The following is an 11,744-nucleotide window of genomic DNA, read 5'->3' on the forward strand; positions in this document are numbered from 1 at the left end:
TTCCTATACATCAAGCAACACATGCAGGGTCCCTTTTCTGACAGTGTATATAATCACTACCCTAACAAATTTATGGTTTTGTATATAACTCTCTCTATCTCCTAACCTCATTCTATTGAATTCCTCACAACATCATCACCATCACCCTAAGTAATGATATTAATACCTAGTGTTTACTGAACACTTACTCTGTACAACAGGGGTCCTCAACCTATGGTGAGTTTATAATTATTTTATATATTACAATGTAATAATAGAAATAAAGTACACAATAAATGTAATGTGCTCCAATCATCCCAAAACCATCTCCTTCTCCCTGGTCTGTGGAAAAACTGTCTTCCATGAAAATGGTCCCTGGTGCCAAAAAGGCTGGGGACCACTGCTATACAAGACATGTAGATACCCATCTGGAGAGAGGAAAATCATCCCTCTGTGAATATACATTCAAATTCTGACTTTTTAAAAAAGAACATCTTAGATGAATTTTATAAGTAATTTTTCTATCACAATAAAAAAAAATTAAACATTTATTACATATTTCCTTTCCCCTGGCCCATGGCTTCCTATAGAGGAATACACGACAGCACTTCTGCTAAGCAGCATTTATTGACTGCTTCCTTCGTCACCAGCACTTAACAAGACTATTTCTGAAATCCAGTGTAAAAGGAAGTCACAGTGAGTGTAAAAGGTTTCCTGAGTAAAGTGAAATTCATTCTTTCCCCTAGACCCCAAAAGTCTACAGCTGAAAGTAGTTTTTACCTCTAGTTTATTATTATTGTTACTGTTGTATTCGTGTTTTCTCTTGAGATAACAGTTCATTTATATCTTTTAACTATGCACTAGAATTGGTGTGATTCTTAAAAAAAAAAAAACTGGCTTTCAAACTTTTTCAATTGTTTTAATGAACATTTTTACAGAATCAGAAGCAAATTAAACAGACAAAAGCTGAGAGTCCTGCCTACTGAGCCTCTCCTCCCCTTCCCCAAATGGTCCTGGAGGAAGTCTGCTAAATCCTAAGGATTCTGGTACAAAATTTGAAAACTGCTTACTATAGATTGAGAAACTAGGATTTTATCTACAAAATTAAATTTTGATAAAGTATCTAAAAAGTGTGGAACAAAAGTTGTTTTAACTTGAATAAAAGACCTGAACTAATTAATAACTGATTTTTTTTCTTTATAGACTGAAATCTCACTACACTACCCAGACTGCTCCCTAACTCCTGAGCTTAAACCATCCTCCCTCCTCGGTGTCCAGACTAGCTGGGATTGCAGGTGCTAATCCCAGTTATTTTGCCCGGCAATAACTGTTATTTTATTTGATCTATTTTGTGAATAACTATACTTGAATAACAATTCCATACTGAACAATCAAAACAAACAATCAAAACAGGTTACTTCTGACTCTAATTTTACCTACGGCTCTAATTTTTGTAGCTTTCATTTTCCAATACTTATATTTGTTAGCGTAAAGGTAAAGCTATTCACTAAAATGTTCTAGGGTATGTGGTCTTAAACAAAGGATTTGACCTGATTTTCAGTTACCTCATTTTCAAAGTGAGATGCTATTTTAAATAAAAACAGCTAAAACAATAGCTGCTACTATGTGCTAAAGTATATTATGTGGAGTGCGTCGTTTAATCCTTACAATATTATCCCCATTTTACATATGAGAAAATAGACACAAGGAGGTCATTTCAAAAACTGACTTCAGAAGCCTTGCCAAAAAGGCCTTAAGCTCAGCTTAACTAAACTTTAGACAGGCTTCTGCCTAACTCTAGGCCCTGACCTCCCTTTTCTTAGAGGATTTTCTTTAGAAAACTTGTCCTTGTAAATTCCTTCTCTGCCCCTTTGAGGTACACGTAAATCTTTTTATAGGAGCCTCTTGTCCATTTTACAACCCAGGAATGTCTTTCTCAAGGACCTGGGAGCCAGCCCTTTGGAACACAAGCATCAAGGAAGAAGACAATACCCCCATCTCCCAGCTTCAGTGGGAGGGTGGAAAGCTAACTTCAATAGGCACAAATAGGTAAACACAGATGGCCTAATCACAAAGAGAAATATTTGCAAACTCAGCAATAACTCAAATGCCCAACACATCACAAAAACTAATGGCCCCCCTAACATCTTATAGCACTTTTCCACTAGCTCATCCCAGTCCTTAAAAACCTTTCTGCCTTTTGTTTCAGAAGAGTTCAGACTTAGTTTTGGCCTCTCCCTGCTATTGTAGAACCCTTGAATAATGTCTTCATTGCGTGTTTAACTTTGTATGGTGCAATTTTTGCTTTGGCGAGCCTCACTCACCAACATTAAAATCTAAGGCTCCATGATATGTCAAAATGTAAAGAGCTGTAGGAAACTATAAAAACCATTTTCTTGGATTTATAAATTAAATATTGTTGAAATGGATCGTCACAAATTCAAATACTATAAAAAAATTTTAATCCCTTTCATTTTCTCTTAAACAATAATATAGTATTCTAAGCATCTGAAATTTATTTAACCTTATTAAAATAGTTATTTTTATTTATTCAAAATATCTACATGCAAAATATTTAAGTTAAAAATTAGGCATGATAACCAAGCTAGTCTACATCTAATCAACCACTAAATCCTAATTTATATTTTTAAATATTTCTTAAACTAAGCATTCTTCTCCATTCACATTCTGGTTGCTTTAATAAAGGTCTCCACTATATCCCTCCTGAATTACTGACTGCTCTTCCTCTAGTGTTCATCCCTTCCTTCAAACTCTACATGGTCTTTCTACTTACTACTCCTCAACCCTGACCCTACCTAGCCTATTCTCCACACTGCCACAAAAATCTGATTACTTCATTTCCCTGCCTAAAATGCCCAGAACATACAAGATAATTAATACCCAACTCCTTATCCCAGCTTACAGAGTCATTCTTTTTATACCTACCTCAATTTATATACCCGACCTCTTAAACTACTTGCTAAACTCTGAAGATGCCACACCTACATGATTTTGCTCTCACGGTTTCCTCTGCCAGAAAAGTCCTCCCACTTTGATAAACTGGCAAACACTGTGCTCAAAGGTCACTTTCACAATGGAACCCTCCCTTAAATGCCATCCACCTTCCCAGAAACAGTTTGTTGCTAAAACTTCAAAAAGTGCTACTACAGCACATGGTCAAAACTTCTTAGTAATTATCTCATTATATTGTATTGGTACACATTAATGTTAATTTTCTATTTTTATTGAGAGGGGGGCCTCACTCTGTTACCCAGGCTGAAGTGCAGTGGCACCATCACAGCTCACTGCAGCCTCGAACTCCTAGGTTCAAGCAATCCTCCTGCCTCAGCCTCTTGAACAGCTAGGGCTACAGGTTTGTACCACCATACCTAATTTTTTATTTTTTATAGAGACAGGGTCTTGCTATGTAGCCTAGGTTGGTCTCGAACTCCTGGCCTCAAGTTATCCTCCTGCTTCAGCCTCCCAAATTGCTGGAATGACAGGTGTGAGCCACCACACCCAGCCTGATCTTAATTTTTAATCTCAATCTCCTAACAGTGCCAGCATACAGGAGATGCTCAATAAATGTGGCAACTAACTATATTGTAGTTCATCTTCTTATCTAAGAATAAATCAAATTTAGTATCCAAAAGTATGATAAATACACAAATCTCCATACTGTTATAATATTTAAAATCATAATAAAAACTATAAACATTAAGAACTATAGTCAAGGAGGTAAAAGACCTCTACAGGGAGAACTATGAAACACTGAGGAAGGAAATAGCAGAGGATGTAAACAGATGGAAATCCATTCCATGCTCATGGATTGGCAGACTCAACATCATTAAAATGTCTATACTACCCAAACTGATCTACAGATTCAATGCAATACCTATTAAAATCCCATCAGTATTCTTCACAGATAAAGAAAAAATAATTTTATGCTTCGTATGGAACCAAAGAAGACCCCGAATATCAAAAGTAATTCTAGGCAACAAAAACAAAATGGGAGGTATTAATATGCCAGATATCAAACTACTACAAAGCTGTAGTAACTAAAACAATCTGGTATCGGCACAAAAATAGGAATATTGACCAGTGGAACAGCTCTGAGAATCCTGACATAAAACCATCCTCATATAGCCATCTAATCTTTCACAAAGCAGACAAAAACATACGCTGGGGAAAAGAATCCCTTTTCAATAAATGGTGCTGGAAAAACTGGATAGCCACTTGTAGAAGGCTGAAGCAGGACCCACACCTTTCACCTCTCACAAAAATCAACTCACGCTGGATAACAGACTTAAACCTAAGGTATGAAACTATTAGAATTCTAGAGGAAAATGTTGGAAACACTCTCCTAGACATCGGCCTAGGCAAAGAGTTTATGAAGAAGTCCCCAAAGGCAATCACGGCAGCAACAAAAATAAATAAATGGGACATGATGAAACTACAAAGCTTCTGCACAGCCAAAGAAATAGTCATGAAAGTAAACAGACAACCTACAGAATGGGAGAAAAATTTTGCATCCTACGCATCCGATAAGGGGCTGATAACTAGAATATACTTAGAACTCACGAAAATCAGCAAGAAAAAATCAAATAACCCTATTAAAAAGTGGGCAAAGGACTTGAACAGAAACTTTTCTAAAGAAGACAGAAGAATGGCCAACAAACATATGAAAAAATGCTCAACATCTCTAATCATCAGGGAAATGCAAATCAAAACCACAATGAGATATCACTTAACTCCAGTGAGAATGGCCTTTATCAAAAAGTCTCCAAATAACAAATGCTGGCGTGGATGCAGAGAGAGAGGAACACTCCTACACTGCTGGTGGGACTGCAAACTAGTTCAACCTCTGTGGAAAGCAATATGGAGATACCTTAAAGCGATACAAGTGAATCTACCATTTGATCCAGCAATCCCATTGCTGGGCACCTACCCAAAAGATCCAATGACACTCTACAAAAAAGACACCTGCACTCGAATGTTTATAGCAGCACAATTCATAATTGCAAGGCTGTGGAAACAGCCCAAGTGCCCATCAATCCAAGAATGGATTAATAAAATGTGGTTTATGTATACCATGGAGTACTATTCAGCTCTAAGAAACAACGGTGATGTAGCACATCTTATATTTTCCTGGTTAGAGCTGGAACCCATACTACTAAGTGAAGTATCCCAAGAATGGAAAAACAATCACCACATATACTCCCCAGCAAACTGGTATTAACTGAGCAGCACCTAAGTGGACACATAGGTACTACAGTAATAGGGTATTAGGCAGGAAGGGGGGGGCGGGTATATACATACATAATGAGTGAGATGTGCACCATCTGGGGGATGGTCATGCTGGAAACTCAGACTTGTTGGGGGAGGGAGGAAAGGGCATTTATTGAAACCTTAAAATCTGTACCCCCATAATATGCCGAAATAAAAAGAACTATAGTCATATATTTATGTCATGTTTAATTTTTAAAGGCCAATATTTTTCATTTGCCACACCCTGCTGGAATTATATGGAAAATATGATCAAAAGGTGTCACACAGAAGTTTTAGAAACAAAGCCCAGCATGGTGGTACAAACCTGTAATATCAGCTACTCAGGAAACTGAGGCAGGAGGATCACCTAAGCCTTGGAGTTCAAGGCCAGCTTAAGTAACATAGCAAGATTCTGTCTCTTAAAGAAAAAGTTTTAAAAGTAAAATGTGTATTTTTACTTAGACCACATGTATGAAAATAATACCAGTGGACGGGGTTATTCAAGTACTTTTAATAAACGAGACAATATGACACATATTCTTCTTTAGAACAAACTACTCTGTAACTTCTGATACTTTGTAAGTCTCAAATAGTTCTATCAAACTAGTCAGGGAGAATAGGCAAGTAGTGTCCTGTGGGAGGATATCACCTAGTTAAAGAAGGACTTTTTGGAATGGGAATAGGCAGATAGGAAAAAAAAAATCTAATGAATGTAATTAACACGATGGAAGCCAAGTGAGGAAAGATTTTCAAGAAGGAAGAAGTGATCAATATCACCAAAAGTTAGGTAAGAGCTAAAAAATAACCATCAGACAAACAATTCAGATGTTAATAGTGAACAAATTTGCCATATACTTATCTTATTCTACTTTAAGCAGGGAGATAAATTGGCAAATAAGAGAAAATAAAGGATTACAGAAAGAAGTTTGTTGGGGGGCACAAAAGTTAGAGTGGCCAGTAAAATTAGGGAAAGGTATTAGAAAACACTTAACTGAAGAAATAATATTTACATGCTAAAGATGACACAATCACTAAATGGGAACCCAAGGAAGACTACACTTGCTCTAAGAAGGAACAAATACAATGGATTCCTCAATGACTTACCATTTTCTAATTAAATATTTTAGGAGGAAAAGAAACCTGGCCTGGATCCCAGGGACACAAAGGGGGTATTCTCACTGTACCAAATGGAGTGGCCACCTAGAACATATAATACAATCCTTACTGGATCCTGGATTAGAGTAAAAATGATATTCTAGAACATTATATTACTAAATTAATAAAGTTAAAATTATCTAAATCACAGTCATGTCTCTAGACTACTGCATTAGTCTCCTAACTAATGTCCCACATCTATTCTTGCTACCTTCCAATCAGTTCTCCAAACAGAAATAGGATGATCTTTTCAAAATGCATCTTCTCCTGGCACCCCACTACCTAAAACCCTTGTCTGCTTCCAACTATTCTTAGGATAAAGACAAATCCTTAATGTAACCTACAAAACTCTGCAAGAGCTCCCCAGTCCACCTTCCAGGTCAGTTTCCTACATGTTCCCTTCTTTCCCTTCTCTGTCTCTTACCACTTCATATCACCATTATTGTTTCCTGAAATGTGCCAACCTCACTCACACTGAGCCTTTCGGCATGCTGTGGCCTCTCACCGTAGTTATATTTCCCTAATTAACTCAGCTATTAAGTCAAATAAGCCATCCCTGACCTCCTAGACTAGGTTAGGTCTTATTTTAAACTCAACTATTTCTGTTTAGCTTTCTTTTGTAGAACTTATCATAGCTACAGTTTTACATTCATTTTTACAATGTTATAAGGAGTACCTCTCCCTCCAGTAAATTCTAAATACCATGAAACAAGACACTATTTCTGGTTTTGCTATCTAGGATCTAGTACAGTGCCAGTCATGTAGTATTTATTAAACGAGGGAATGAAAGAATAAATTAATGAAAATACAGTATTTAAATAGACTCTTAGTTTTATGGACTAATACCAAAGAAATCACCATTCAAAGTACACATAAGTTTAATAAGTAACCTTAGGATTCTGCTGTTACCAATTTCATTCTACAAAGCCTATGAAAATATCAAAATAAGAGCAGTATCTCTTAATTTACATTCATAAGTTGGCTAAATGTTTTTATAGCTATTAGCTCTAAATATTACTGTATTTTTATAGCTACATAGAAGCTGTCAACTGTATATATGAAATTATATAACTAACCTTTTCAGTACTCTTCAAGTGAATCCTTTTTGTTAATAGAAAATGGCTTAACAAAAAGTTCAGAAAGGTTCTAACATATCACAAAAAGCCCACACTATAATTGCTAACACAATGTTTTTAAATCACCTGTCACTTACATATATATTTCCTCAAGGCTATTCGATAAATCCGCACGTTCTTGCCCTTTAAGCCAAGGAGCACTAAGATTAAATAAAACACAAAAAGATTATTCAAGTATTGTGTTCATGTCTCAAACAAATTACTGATTAAATCACAAATTGGTTTTATTTAGCTTTTAAAATGTATTTATTTTCATCAAAAATTTGTCTTATATTTGTGTAAATCCATATAGCTCCAAAATGCTTATGTTACCATTAACTCATTCAGTCCTCCCAAGAAACCATGACAAAATCAACACTAATATTAAATTGTAATGATTTAGGAATCAAGGGTTCATAGAGTATATCATAAACCTGACTAAGTTTACGTAAGTGCCAGAACAGGTTCCAGAATCTAAATTTCCAGATTCACAGTGTTTGCCAGCAATAAATAAAAATAAAAATGTACAGAACAATTATTAACACTAAGCCTTAATACTATGGTTTTAAAACACTTGCATAAAAAATAATTCCACTAGTTAAAAATTCTACTAAGTGAGATTTTTATACAATTCTGTTACCATGGGTTTATACATATTACAAAGTAAAGGGAGTAAGGTAGATGGAAGGTCACTTGCATTAACAGATCATGACTCATAAAGATCAAGCTGGAACTACTATGAAGATAGTTCCTCAACAATGAAGGAAGGGGGCAGGGAGAAACACAAAGCATCATGGGTAATTCCTGGAAGGCTGGCAGTCTTAGGCAGAGGCACATCAAGGAACTGTGGCTAGATAAAGAGGTTAGGAGATATTCTAAGAGCCAGGATTTCTAGATTACTAGGTTGTCTAAAGAGGAAAGTTTCCTTCCTCATCTCTAAAGACAATTATGTAGATATTCTACCCCTATCAACCCTGTGATTCAATGTGTTTTATATAATTTATTTAAATGCTCGTATCAAACCCAAAAGATATTTTAAATTTCTATATACATTTTAATAAGAAAAGTATCTTATATAAACACAATGTAATATCTTTGGAAGTATAATCTTTTTATAAAACTATAAATGTAAAAATATAACTTACTTCAACTGATAAATAGGTGGAGCTGTACCTGGGTATTCATTTGGTAGCATCACCTACAATGCAGTTCAAAAACAAATTTGTTTACACTTCATCAAGTTCAAAAATAACTATATTCATAAAGCTAGTAACTGGACAAAAAGTTTTAGAAAATAAGGGGGAAGAGGGGAGATCAAAGGTAAACTGAAATAGGGGCATTATATCCCAACGCCAAGTAGATAAGAGTGGCATTAGAATTTTTTCTGGGTATTTTTCTAAAGAAATACTGAAAAATATCCTATGAAACACTATTAAATATATGAAATAGTTAACATATAAAAGAGAACCATACACATTTCTTTTCAATATTATTATAAAAACAAACACTGGCAAAAACTCAATTTAGCACCTTTTATGCTGAAAGCATATATTAGTAGTCATCAAAGATTAAGCATTAAGAAAGCCATCCGTTTATTTTATCCTAACTATAACTGATTCTTAATTAATGAAGAAATCAGTATCTATCCTATGAATCACCTACATTACTAACCCGTTCTTCTTCATAAATGTTAGCCATCTTTCCAGGTTTAGATTCTCTATTAGATGGAGAAGGTAATGAAAACAAGCAAAACTCCAGTGTGTCAAAGGTACATTAACACTTTAAGTAATTCAAACAAGTGGGATAAGAAAAATTGAAACTATCAATTAAAGGATGATTTGAGCGTGATCTGAGATTTAACTACCCGTATGTTTAGATGATCAACCACTGAAAAAGCCAACAAAGGTAATCTAGAAAATAACACACAAGAATAATCGTTACAATATAACACTTAATCATATAGCTAATATTGTAACTGGAAAATGGCTGTAGAGAAGGTGGAAAAATACCTGCAAGCAAAGTGTCCATTTGGGGTCATCTATGTCGTCGCTAATTCTAATACAAAATATTTTGGCACAGTCATCAATGACACACCATTCCTCTCCATAAATGGCTGCCATTGCTTCAATTTCCTCATTCTGAAAGGTGATTTAAAAAAAAAAAAGTCAACAAATGTCCATATCCTAAAAACCTATTATTACTGCTTTATAAGGTATTTACATGACAGCATCACTAGCCAGGATGAAGGATCCTTGGATGAGATGAGCCCCTTAGCAGGCCACATGTTTTACTGTCTAGCTGGTTGCTATACACCATTGCAATGACTGGATCCTGCCTTGCTACCGTTACTGTGCTTTTGACCACTTTTGAGCCAAAATATATATGCACTCCATACCCTGCAGTAAGATTCACAAGTGAAAACATAAACCTATCTTCTGTTTCACCCTCTCTTTTTTAGCTAGTAATCTCCACCCTCACTCCCATGCCCCATACCCTTACTACACATTATCCCTATATTCCTGCAGCGTATCTCACTCATTGTATCTCATTGTTCTGATTTTGATTTTTTTGAGGGGGGCTTGGGAGGGTGAGGCACAGGGCTAGGTGTTTGGGGGTCTTATTGGCAATCAAACCCTCAAAACATTTCAGAAATTATTTTGGCTTAGGGTTAAAAAAGAAAAATAACTGGACCTAAAGGTGAAAAATGGGAAGCAAAGTATGTATTCGACTTCGTATCATCTCATTTTGTCCTCACTGCCCGGTAGGAAAAGACTTATGAGCGCCCACGTGAACGATGCACAGGGAAAGCTCAAGGCCAAGAGGACTAAGGTTCGGTGGGCTCTCGGGCAACTGCAAGGTCTGTATTATCTCCCACTTGCAATAGCGGAAACCGGGTTTCTTAAGTGGTTTATCCAAGGTGACCTGGCGGCAACAGGGAGCAGAGTGAAACCCTCGTCTCGGCCTTCGGCCTGGAGCTGCTCAGTCGCGTGCTAATGGTTGACGAGGACACGGTCCAGGCAGGCCGAGGCCGTAGCCAGAGGAGCCGCAGGCCCGGGAACGCTCGACCGAGGGGAGCTGAGCGAAAATGGTACGCAGTGCAACGAGCGGCGCGGCCGAGCGGCCCGGGCGGTGCAGACGAGACCCGGGGCGGCCCCGGGCGAAGGGCCCCTCGGCTGACGAGGCCTGGGACCGCAAGGCGAGGCCGAACCGAGCCCGGAGGGTCAGCGCCCCGCCGGGGCCTCACCTGCCTCTGGTCGCTCCCTGCGTCCCCCTCAGCCATGTGGCCCCGGGAACGGCCCTGCGGCCGCCGCCTGCCAGGTCCGGAGCGCGGGGGCGGAGCGCTGCGGCAGCGAGCCGAGCGCGGGCTGCGGCGCGGCCCGACCCGGAACCTCAAGCGGGCCGCACCGCGCCGCCCGCATTTACTTCCGGATTGTGGGCCAGGGGGTGCAAGGGGCTCCTCGGCCCTTGGGCTGTGGGAGGGGCTCCCCGCCTGGGCCCCGTGCTCGCCCTTCTCCAGCTTAGCTGAGAGCCGGGAGAAGCGGCGCGCCCGAGGGGCTGCCGGAGGCCTTGTCGACTCTGTCTCCTGGAAGTTCGCCAGGGTCGGGGGCTTCTGCTTGCTCAGTGTGGCCTCGGCACCATCGGAACCTCTGGGAGACGCTGGGGACTCGAGCTTACCACCGCATCCCGGAAAGGGGCTCAACCACAGTCCCAGGCTCTTCTTTACATTTCAAGGCAGGGTTTTGTTTTTGTTTTTATTTTTAAAGAACATGTTTTAAGTTATTTTCTCTGATTTTGGCAGAGCTAGGTGTCATTTACCAAAGACAGGAGAGCAAAAGGGGGCAGGTGCAGTTTTGAAAGCGTGAGGAAAAACCTTACAATCCCACTCACCCTTGTACTGAGGTAGGGTTCTTTCATGTCCTTGAACGTTTTGTCTGAGGACAACTTTTGTATGAGGCACTAAAGGATTGTTGTTTCATTATCCAAAAACGTGAATCAGTTTGTGTCATTTCTCCCTCCTCCACACCAAAGTTCCATGACATATATTTAACATTAGTTATGGATTATATCGGTCACCTTGTTGAAGACACCTCAGCTGAGACATTTATTCTCTTGTTTGCAAGGCATTTCATCCCCTCTTGCCTCACTTTTCATCACACACATAAATAAAAACTCAAAACCTTAATCATGGACGTTTTTCTGGCCCCCTTTAAAACTCTTAAATTATTG

The 11,744-nt window shown here is 38.4% G+C and overlaps 1 protein-coding gene across 1 annotated transcript in view; it reads right to left on the reverse strand.

Annotated features, from left to right (window-relative positions):
• Nucleotides 1–11,097, reverse strand: part of IMPACT (impact RWD domain protein) — a 31,255-nt gene extending 20,158 nt beyond the window's left edge. Inside the window, exons 1-4 of the mRNA XM_012746265.2 lie at nt 10,762–11,097; nt 9,527–9,655; nt 8,663–8,715; nt 7,616–7,678 (exon numbers count right to left, since the gene is read on the reverse strand). Coding sequence (XP_012601719.1) covers nt 7,616–7,678; nt 8,663–8,715; nt 9,527–9,655; nt 10,762–10,797 — 281 coding nt within the window. The 5' untranslated portion in view covers nt 10,798–11,097. The remainder of the gene's footprint in view (nt 1–7,615; nt 7,679–8,662; nt 8,716–9,526; nt 9,656–10,761) is intronic.
• Between the last annotated feature and the right edge of the window lie 647 nt (nt 11,098–11,744).

This window comes from Microcebus murinus, chromosome 17, assembly GCF_040939455.1.
Source record: "Microcebus murinus isolate Inina chromosome 17, M.murinus_Inina_mat1.0, whole genome shotgun sequence".
Lineage (NCBI taxonomy): Eukaryota > Metazoa > Chordata > Mammalia > Primates > Cheirogaleidae > Microcebus > Microcebus murinus.